This window comes from Dendrobium catenatum, unplaced genomic scaffold (assembly GCF_001605985.2).
Source record: "Dendrobium catenatum unplaced genomic scaffold, ASM160598v2 fragScaff_scaffold_743, whole genome shotgun sequence".
Taxonomy (NCBI): Eukaryota; Viridiplantae; Streptophyta; class Magnoliopsida; order Asparagales; family Orchidaceae; genus Dendrobium; species Dendrobium catenatum.
In genome coordinates, this window is record NW_021319205.1 from 296,333 (window position 1) to 308,127 (window position 11,795).

Consider the following 11,795-nt stretch of genomic DNA (forward strand, 5'->3'; position numbering starts at 1 on the left):
CTCAATTTTTATATTTCATTACATCTCTTCCGTGGGATTAATTATTCTGTGCGGTTGCCAAACACCGTCCGGAGACCAACCAGAATACACCACGCAACCCCTTTGTTGTGTACCGCAGCTCGGTACCACGGCTTGATACCGCTAAAATGACTGCACTTGATTAACTTCCGGGCATAGAGCTACGTCTGGCCTCCGCACATAATAAATTCTCGGGACAATGCATTTATTCGGTAAGTGTTTGATTAAATTCCTCAATTAAAATATTTTTATTTATTTATGCTTGCTTCTGTTCATCTGAAAGATATCTCTGAAAATTTATTTGGCTCATGGAAATAAATATTTTTACTTATTTGGAAATTATTTTAAATGTTATATTACAGAACTTAATGACATAAAAATGTAAATAAATAACAGCATAAAAATTGCATAAAAAAATATGTTCATCAGTGCAACCTTCAGAGGAAGACAAGACAGACATTTCTTTTTTTTGAGGAAAAAAAAAATCTTCTTTAGAAGAACATATCCAACGCCCAAAAATGAAGTCCTGCAGGAATATTTAAGGTCAAAAATTTGTCAACAATGCTGAATTTGAACTCCACCTGCTTTGAGTTCAACGTGCAACATTCAGGTTTCCTGCTTGAATATGCACCAAAAGTTCCAGATCCTCTGCCTTCTATATGCAGCACCAAATCAGAATTCTTATTAGAGAAATCAATATTGTCCACAGCTCCACCAGAATTGTACATTTGAATTAATCCAATTGGGGCAAATTCCACATTTTTTTCATAGACCTGACGAGGAAAGTGCCACCACAAATTAACACTCATGAAACAAAATAAACTTCAGATTCCCAAAGATCTAACAATTTGCAGATGTTCATGGCATTAAAAGATAATGGATTTATGGAATTTGCAAAAGCTATAATGGCGTGTAAATTCCTGCTGCGGTGGAAAATTGGAGGAACTGACCTGGACTGGAGATATGGTGAACACTTCACATTGAAGAGCCTTCAGTGTTACACCAAATGACTCATTCTTTGGCAATCTGGAAAGAGAGCCTGTAACATAGAGACAGGAGTAGGATTTATTAGCAAAACCTTTACCGTAACTAGAACAAGCAAGCGCATGAATATGATCTGATATGGAAAGTATATTCTATTAAGTACCGATTGCAATCAGTTGGCATCAGCTTATGCAAGTCTCTGATTAGCTTCATTTCCAGAGAAAAAACTAAAATACAAGGTTGAAAAGGCCATTTGCAATTCTATGCAGCTTAAGCGACTGATAGGGGTGTAAACGAGTCGAGTTTAGGCGCTTATTGAGCTCGACTCGTTAGTTGAAAAATGAGCTCGAGCTCGTCTCACTGTAAACAAGCTCGAGCCGGCTCGCAAGCTATGGGCGGGAATTTTTAAATTTAGGCGGGAATTTTAAAACTTATGCGAGATTTTTAAAACTTAGTCAAAATTTAGAAAAAAAAATGAAATATTTAACATTTAAATAAAACTTATATAGCTTTTATTATTTTTTTAATATTTAAATTTAATAAATAAAATAAAATTATTTTAAAAATATTAATATTTATTAGAGCTGACTCGCGAGCTCAAGAGCCGAGCTGGCTCAAGCTTGAACTCGAGCTCGACTCGTGAGCTCGATAAGCTCAGCTCGCGAGCCCATAAACGAGTCGAGCTCGAACCAGCTTGTGAGCTGGCTCGGCTCACTTACACCCCTAGCAACTGATTACTTCATCATGTTTATGCTGAAGGATTGTGTAAAGGTTAGCATTTGAGCTTGTGATGATCTGGCTGACGAATCAGAGATTCAGAGGAGGTCCTATGAATCTGCAATTAGCCATGATTTGGGGACCTATAGAAAGTTCCTAAGAAGGAATCTCTATCCCCTAATCATCTAAGCACATGCTGACCAGAGTAATGAAATGAATAAATTTGCATGAAAAATATGACCAAAGGCCCTTTTATGTCCATAGCTAAGGGTATTGCAGACATTTAGGCAGGGGTTGGTAGAGATGGTAATCAGGTGGGAGAGACTATGCTACATCAGCTCTAAGAATTATACTATGTTGACAGTTGACAAACAAAAAAGAGCATTTCGGGCAATGCCAAACTGGCATTGATAGGATTATAGGGAGTTCAATGTCAATTGTGCCTAGACTTTGATTGACGCAAGACTGTGCTGTTATGTCATCATCAGGATCTCTACAGTTTTGTTATAACGATTGGTGCACCTGATAAGGCAAGGAGTCAAATTACGATGGATTCAAAGGAACTAGACTAGGAAAGACATAATATACTAATCTAGATGAATCTGATTGATCGGATTGAGAGCTTGAAAAGGATTTGTTATCCACTTAGTTCATAGATGGCCAATTTTTTAGAGCTTTGATCTTCCTCATATGATGTCGTATTAACTATTTGATTACAACTACAAATTCCTGATGATATCCACTTCAATTTAAATGGTGTAACATGAGATTCACCACCATCAATAATTTTCTCAAGGAAATCAGATCATTAAAACTTCAATGAGTAATATTACTTTGATTTTTCTATGATATGATGTTCAAATCATGATTATACGCGATCTAATTGACCTCCTCTTAGATCAGACTCCTAATAAATATCCCCTTCTTATGCATAACACATGCATGATTCTTAAATCTTCCATATATGAGTATTACTTATATCTTCTAATAATTTTAACTGATAATTGTTAATATCGCAACTCAATAAAATTGTATTTAATGTATACCATCTTAATTCTCCTAATACTAATCACTTTATCAGATCTCAGGTTTTAGATCTGGCGGTAGTAGAATGAAGAATTTCTCTTGCTACTTATATGGATTTAAAATTGTATTTGGCTTTGCGCCCAAAAAACAAAAAAAAATCTATAATTGATCTTCTGCCACATTATAATTATTTTTTTTTAAAAAAAATCTACAATACATTTCTGTCCTAAAAAAGTATTAACAATAACCATTGTCACATAAAAAAATACACCAAATAAACTCATATTGATATCCCTGGTTAGCAGCTAAAAGCGAATAAAACTTACAAGTTTAGTGTATATTCTTGATGTAAAAGTATTTTTTTAATTAATTTTTCTAGGGACGAGTGCTTAAATATAAATAAGCAAGCTAAAATCTGCAAATCTCAAATTTGAGAGAACCGACATATTAATGGTGGACTCAAAATCTTAATACAACATGAAATAACAGTGATCAAAGTACCATACCAGAATCAAAGGAATAGATAGCACAGTCACCAATCCAATTGTTGCCGGCCACCTCGTCAAGGTACTCTATGTCATTTGGGCTGACTTCACCGGTGATGAACTCAGGACTGGAATTTGATTGGTTGCTACTCAAGCCAGGCCAAGTTCCAGCTCCTTGGCAATTAAATGCACCCAAAATTCCAGTAAATTTGTTCAGATTCCAAACCTTCAGAAGACTGAAACGCATAAAGAATAAACTTTTACTGCAAAAGGAGACGAATTGCAACTAATATATTCATTATTTGGTTTAGAAATGTTCACCTTTTCCCATCAGTAATTGGGTCACTGAACAAACAATCCCGAGTTGGCCGGCCAGGATACTTGGCCCTCAGAATTGAACCATCAGGAAGTACAAGCTTTTTAAGTAGATCAAAATCATGCTCATTAATTTTATCACTGTAAAAATCCATAAGGTTTTCATTCTTTAGCTAAAAATTCTGCTTCATAGAATAACTAAAGGAAAAAAAAAAAAAGAAATTTTAGCCAACCTGACATAGATTCCACAGCCACCTAGAGCTCTTGCTTTAGCATGGAACTCTGCTGCATAGTGGACGCTCTGGAATAGAATAACTAAAGATAAAGTAAGAAAAATAAAAGGAAATAAAATAAGGAAAATATAGTGCACAGCAAAAGAAAAAGTCCCCATCTCACATAGAACATATCCCAATCTGGCACAAGGACCTCCCCAAGGAAAATGCTGTTGAAAGCAACAGAAGCAACATGTAGAGTCTGTGATGTCAGGTTCTTTGGCATGTAATCATCTGATGCCCTAGTGACAGCACTAAACTTTGAGCTGAAACAATAATTTAGTTAGCATGGATAATTATTTATTTATTTATTTATAATCATTAAATACATTTCAAAACCTGTAGATGGAGTCTGTACTCTGGCCCATACAGCAAATAATACTGTTGTCAGGAAAATTTTTGGAAATTGATTTTTCAAGAGCCTCTTGGAACCTATGAGTTAGGGAAACCCGACCTCCATAGCCCGTTCCCAATGTTTCAAGGATATTTTGGACATCAACTTTAACTCCATCGATGTTCTGTGACACAAGATAGGCATGGAGGTCATCATAAAATTCATCCACTCTATTTGGATCTATCATGGCAACACCATACTTCTCCATGCAATCCATGGCCAAGTCTCTAGAATTTGCAAGATTTCCTGGAGATTGCTTTGGGTATAATAGCTTTGAATTGTATTTTCTTGTTTCTGGTGCATTTGGATGGACTCCTCCCCAATATCCCATCAGGGCATGCCATACATAGACATACCTCAAATTTCATCAACATTACGAAATGTGGTTTGAGTTTAACTTCCATGGGAACTATAATGGATATGAAGTTAGAATAATTGTAGGGAATTTACATACTTCACTCCAAATGTTTCCTTAATAGATGTAATGAAATCCTTGAGGCCATTTGAGGTTCCTTCTGAAGTTGGGTTGTCACTCCTAAACTTGCTATTTTCTCTTATGCCCACTAGTCTGCCTCCAAAACTGCATAGTGAGAACTTAGCACGACAAACCAAAAAGTCATTGTTCTAAGTAGAAGAAAAAACCGGTTTAGTATACTTACTAAGAGCCTTCAACAACTGGTTCACCTTCTTTCTGGAATTCATTAGCTACATCTTGCCAACCATCATCTATGATTAGAAATTTTGCTGGAGTACCGCCTTCAGATAAACTGAAGAAGATGAAAAAAGCTGAAAATTTTTATTTTATTCTAATGTTTGTACTTAATGGACTTACATTCATCAATGTTTAATGAGTTCAATAGGCACGTGGTCATCATGTTTAAGGAAAAACAAAGAACAAGAGGGGGAAATGCATTGCAATGTCTGTTTAATCCCATCAAGCATAAAATTGCATGCTACCAAAGAGAGAGAAGGCTTTGGAGTGTCCCTCTTGCTGCCAAAGCTCTTCGTTATCTGTAATATCAAGATTTTTACGGAGGAGCATAGAAGTATTTTTTTTTATTTTGATTTGTCTGTCTTTTTGACTTCACCATGGAGGTCAACAGTAATATCAAGATTTTTACGGAGGAGCATAGAAGTATCCATTCAGTTACCCACAGATTTTAGATGTTTATGCGAGTATTCGTTACATGTGCAATTTGGACATTATGTAAAACCTAGAAAATACTTCAATAAAAAATTTGAAAAAAAAAAGGAAGATCAGGCAAACATTAGATATTTCACTGTAATGCCATTCTAAGCATTTGCCAAATTGTCGGCTTAGCCCAAGAATTTGTTTGCGGAATACAAGAAGACTAACTAATTCATAAATAATTCAAACAAAATTATAAAAATAAAACAATTTCATAGAGCCTTAATGAATAATGTAACTAATGAAAATAAATTTAAACTATTTTGAAATTAGAAATTGAGATTTCTTAATTTTATAAAATCAATCTAATTTTAAAATTAATAAATCACTAAAAATCATTAATTTTAAATAATCTAATATTTCACTTGACTTGTGAGTTAAATTTTATGAAGGTTTAAGTTCACTTGGAGCTTCAAAAATCAAATCATAATTCCTAGGTTAATTAAATCCTTTAATTGACTTAGAATTTAGGAAAATCATGAAAAATTAAAATAAACTCCTAAAATGTGAAATAAATTTCCTTAGGTCTTGATGATCTATGAAAATAGAGAGAAACAGAATCTAAAGACTTTAAAATTAGATACTTGTTTAAATAATTTTGAAAAAAATACAACATTAAATCAAATAAATCATAATAAATAAAAATATACTCAATTGACTTTAAATTTTTATGGGTTAATGGCTCTGGTTCGAGTCCAACCCGAAATTGGCCAAACCCAAATGTAGTCAACCTAAACCCTCCCGTTAAATAAATATGTCAAAAAGGTAAACACACTAGCAACCAAAATAGCTTGAACCAGATTCAATAATCTGTTTTGATTTTAAAAAAAATTATAACTGATCCACTATAAAGTTTAAGTTAATTGGTAAAAAATAAGAAGATCATACTAACAAACAAAATAATTTTAAGGAAAGAAATATTAAACTAGTCACTTTTAGTTAAAAAAAAAGCCAGGTTTGCAGGTCAACTCGAATCTGACTCATTTAACAAACGGGTTGTAAATCCAAATCCAAACTCAACCTATTTATTAAACCGGTTAACCTGAACCAAGATTTTTCATATCGAACCCATAAGGATATGTTGTTCTTTTGTGCATTTTATTTTAATATTTTGTTATACATTGCTCAATATTTAAATTTATTAAAATATTTCTTTAAAAAAATGCAAATAAAGCCAAAAGATGTTTTACTTGCAATTATACAAAAATTTATATACTTGCAAAATCAAGACCTTTGTATGTGTAAAATCAAAACTGAGACATATTTACTTGCAAAACTAAAACCAAAATGTGCTTGCTAGCTTTAAAATAAGCTTGGTCTTATTTTAATAATAGGTTTTTCTAGAAATAAAATTTTTCTATAAATGAAAGAATAAAATAAATCTGAAAAAGATAATATGTAAGAATTCAAACAAAATAAAAAGACTTTAAAGATCAAGCATAAAACAAAGGTTATGAAAATCTGGGTTCAAGGTTTGATAGTTCGAACAAGGTACCGGATGATATAATAAATATTTTAATTATTTAAATAAAAAATAAATTATATAATGATTTAAATTTGTGCTAAAAATAAATTTACTTTATAAATAAACTTATAAATTTAATATGAACTATTACCAATTTATGTTAAACTTAATATAAATTATTATAAACTATTATTAATTTATGTTATTATTAATAAGTGTTTTACAACCATATATTAAATCTTATCACAATCATATAAAATTTACTATACATAAATCATCATGTTATATTATTTAAAATTAATAAATAGATAAAAATTATTTAATAATAATATTAATAATATATATATATAATATATAAACAATTAAATATATAATTAACCAGTAAAATAAAGTAGTTTCTCATTATTAAAAAAACTATTTAAATATATAATGTATATATTTAAAGTTAAAATTTCAACTAGTTTATTTAGTTTCACATCAACTTGGGAGTTTGCTTGTATATTTTATATAGCTTTTCTTGTTTTTATCGGTTTAAGTGCTCGCATGGGATGATGGGACCATTATGGCATGATTGTTTCTACTAAATTTATATCATATAATCATCATAAAATTTGGCTATTATTAAATAAAAGATTTATATTAAATACAATTTAAGATTTAATAATATATTATATTAAATTATAACTATATTTAAATAGATTATGAATTGAACTTGTATGTTCTTAAAAATTTGGACCGACTTAACGATTGGTCGGTTGAACTGGCGGTTCAAACTAGTTTTGCACGGTTTGATGTTGGGCCGATTTTTCATGAGGATCAAACCGATCATATGACCGGTTCAAGGTAGAACCGGTCGGTCCGGTCCGATTTTCAAAGCCATACATAAAACTTTGCATTAGCTAGAAATATTTGTATGACATTTATCATGGGGTTATTTGGTTTCAAAGGCTAAGTTGTAACTCTTAATTCTTAAAACTAAAAATAGCTAGCCTATGCTAAATTACATATAAACATTGCCATCAAGTTTTTAAAGCGATTAGGTATATTTAGCTAATAGTCATTTTTAAGTAGGATTGTAAGTCTAATAGAGTTGGCCCTCCTTAAACCCTTAGTGGGGTTGAAAGTTATAAATCGCTTATATTTCTTTAGACCTAGAATTTGAGTTAATAATTGTGTAATAGTTCTTATCTTAGGTTTAGGATTTGAGGCTAATAGTTTCTCATACACTGTATTATTATGTTCTCAATTCTTGATCAATTTCTCAATCTAGCTGAAAATGTATAACTCAAATAATATATTTAAATCTTCAAGTTTAAACGTTAATATAGGATAGTTAGAAGTCTTTTGAGTTTCTTGGAATTCATTACTCACTATTCTTCATCCTTTGATCTTAAAAAAAACTTTTACAAGTTTAAACCAATCCCTTTAAAATTCAAAAGAACATCAGTCACTAAACTTTGAAATTATAAAAAAAATTACCGCTATATAAGAGAGTATTCACAAGAGATTACTTCTCTTATGATTTAACTAATCATAAGAGCTTACCCAATGGGGAACTTGTACTCCATAATAAAATAAATCATATCTTACCTATCTTAGGTAAAAGTAACGTATTTGGGAATGTAGACATTTTTCTACAATCCTATTTTTATTTTTAAATCTTTTGTAGAATACTATGTATTTTGAGACAACATGTTATTCTCTGTCATATTTGATCACAAAAAATAGAATTTTCAAATATTTAGTTTATATTTCCCTATGAGCTTGCACAAGCCATTTGTATATTTTCACTACACCTGCACTATACATTTGGAGGACATGCAGACACAATTGATATTTATTATTTGAAGCATCCTGCACACTTTATTAAAATAATCGCACAACCCATTACATGGTAATAGTGCACTAATTTGTTTAAATTAAAAAAAAAAATTCTTTAATGGGTGCACTATTTATTCATAGGGTATAAGAGTTCCTTAATGTGTGTGTTGCTTAAGGAACTCACGCAACCTATGACGTGCAACAAGTTGGACCGCTTTACTTTTTTAGAAACTAGTCACACGAATGCGACTATTTGAGATGTGTAGGAGTATGATATAGAAATGGTTCATGTGAACGCATTGTCCTTGGAATATGCACGTGACTTTGCATTTTGAGTTCAATGATGCTCGTATTCTATCCATTTGTGCGTATGTTGCGAATTCTAATTTTAATTAGAAGGGCCCCATAGAACATTAATTTTTTGGTTATAAATGGGAAGAAACCCCATGTAGAGGAATAAAGGCTTGTTGTTGTTATTGTAAATGGGGGGAAGCTCGGTCATTTCACCATTCAAGCTACCATTTATCTCACAATTCATAGTTATATGTTTAGTTGGTGTTAGGAAATTATATTTTACTCGTAGATGAGTTTTCTAAATATGTCACAAGTTCCACGCGAGTTCATTTAGTGTTCAATTATTGTCACATGATTTTCATTTTATCTTTATTTTGCAACTTATATTTGTTTTTTTTTTTGTTCATTTTATCAAGTATAAAGCCCATACAGTCCAAAATATTCATTTATTTTATTATTTTTTTAGGTTTTGTGTAAGTCAAGATCAACATGAATTTAGCAACCTCCCAGTATCTTCATCATATGAGGGGCATTTTCAATAATGCTAAACATTTTCACCATATCTTAAAAAGTGTGCATGATCGGTGTCATAAGAAACATCGGGTAGAGGATATTCTATCCCACCACACCAAAAAAAGCATACATAAGTTTACATGTACCTGTTTTACGTCTGCAATGTTTCTATACTATGTCAAGAAATACACACAAAACTACTTATATTTGAATTTTTCCTATTATGCTAAGAAAAAAATGCACGAGGTTTACTCACTACATCATGAACATCGCTTATAAGTTTTCCCATTGTGCTAAGAAAAATGTGCACTGGTTTTGCTGCACTGAATTGTTGACCTCGATACTTGTGTTGAGGTCGAGTCAACCGCACACGGTGAGTTTGGAAAACAAAACACAGTGACATCGCATGAAACTCATCCGACGTGAGCTAACTAAAAACCTAAATAGCTGAAATGACCTATGTTTGGTAAATGGATAGTGTCGGGAAAATTGGGGCAGCATAATTAGCTAAGATTGACGCCCCTATTTATCAAGGTTGTCGATTGAAAAAAATTAAAATTTTGTGAGTGTGGATTGAGACGACATTGGTATGGACGATGTAATGTCTAGATCAAGGCATGATCAATCTAAATAAATATTCATTATTAATTTAAAAAATGGGAATTTTTTATTACCTGTTTTAAAAAAGGAAATAAAAAAATAATAAATAAAATATAACTAATAAACCCTAAATCCCTCATTTCACTCGCATAACTCCCACTCAACTCACACCAGACCTTCTCTCCCTCTACCTCCGTCTCTCTCTTGCATGTCAAAGCCAAACGTCGCCAGCCACTCCCACCGTAGCGCCATCGCCACTCCAACTGCCACTCAAGGTGGTCATCGCCCCCCTCGCTTCCTCTTCATCCTCTTTTCCTTCTATTTCTTCTTCTTCTTTCTCCTCCTTCCTCCCTTCTCCTTTCTCCTTCTTCCTCCTTTCTTCTTCTTCTTCCTTTTCTCTCCCTTCTTCCTCATTTCTTCTCTTCCTCTTCCTCATCTCCTTCCTCACCTTCTTCCTTCTTCTTCTTTATCTTCCTCAAAACCTAAATATAACCTAACCCTATTTTTTTTTTATTTCTCTCTCTACATACCTCAAACCACCACACCCCCTTCACAAAAATCTCTCTCCACAAGCTCTTACACCTACATAAAAAGTCTCATCCCATTCTACTTTCTCTCTATACCAAGAGAGAGAATACTATTTCTCTCTCTAAATAGAGAGAATTCATTTTTCTGATTCTAGGTTGTCTACCCTAACTCCCTCTCACTCTCAATCTCTTTATCTCTCTACCTAGATAGAGAAAAAAATATCCCCTCTCTTTCTCTCTAAAATTGGAGGGAGATAGAGATTTTCTCTCTCTAGCTACACCTCACAACCACCACCTCCCTACATCATTCCCACAAAACTTTAGCCAAATTCCCTCTCTTTCTCTCTCTAAAAAGAGAGATTTCACCCTCTTTCTCTCTCTAGTCACCCCATTTCACTAAAAAATATTTGTGCATCGCAGGTGTCACTATCGTTGTTGCCATCGTCTCAACTCTGACACTGTGAACTTTGAGGTAAAACCCCAACCTGACACTAGTATTATTTTATGAATTATAGCGTGTGAAATTGAGTACCTGTGACTGCCTTTCTTGGCAGGCAAGAAAATACTGTGATGCATGGAAAATCTAGGTACCTATAACAACCTTTCTTGGCAGGAGGAAAAATTTGAATGAATAAGATTATAAATACCCACAACCACCTTTCTTGGTAGGTAGGGAAATACTACCTTGCATGAAGTTATAAGTATCCGTAATTGTCTTTTTTAGCAGACGGTGAAAGATTGTTGCTTCATAAACAGTTATATGAAGATTCGTGATTGCCTTTCTTTGCATGCGGGAATTGAAAATTTTGGTGGCGGAATTAGCCAACAACAACCATGCACGTCTTTCTTGCGTGATGGGATGACTTAGCACACCCCGATACAACCCTCGATGGGGGGGCAACATCAAAGTATTGTCTAAATTTACACCAAAATGAAGGACTTATATAAAATTTAGGGAAACTAAAACCTAATCTAGCTCCTAAGCATGGTTTAAAATTGCGCAATAGGAGGCTCGCCTTGAGGCCCGCCTTTGCCCAATTCCAGTAAAAAATGCCTTGATGCTTACGCCTCGAGTTTTTTTTATGAGGCTTGCGCCTCAACTTGGTTGAGGCCCGCCTCGCCTCACTGGCATGAGGCTTATGCCTCACGCTATATATATTAAAACTTACATAAAT

The 11,795-nt window shown here is 33.1% G+C and overlaps 1 protein-coding gene across 1 annotated transcript in view; it reads right to left on the bottom strand.

Annotated features, from left to right (window-relative positions):
* Positions 1 to 400: 400 nt before the first annotated feature.
* The window catches only part of LOC110091959 (probable galactinol--sucrose galactosyltransferase 2), a gene marked incomplete at its 5' end in the record, with an annotated part of 37,896 nt that continues 26,501 nt past the window's right edge, over positions 401 to 11,795 (bottom strand). Inside the window, 9 exon segments of the mRNA XM_020816273.2 lie at positions 401 to 791; positions 969 to 1,057; positions 3,252 to 3,466; positions 3,552 to 3,686; positions 3,779 to 3,846; positions 3,942 to 4,083; positions 4,157 to 4,567; positions 4,666 to 4,791; positions 4,871 to 4,978. Coding sequence (XP_020671932.2) covers positions 510 to 791; positions 969 to 1,057; positions 3,252 to 3,466; positions 3,552 to 3,686; positions 3,779 to 3,846; positions 3,942 to 4,083; positions 4,157 to 4,567; positions 4,666 to 4,791; positions 4,871 to 4,978 — 1,576 coding nt within the window. The 3' untranslated portion in view covers positions 401 to 509.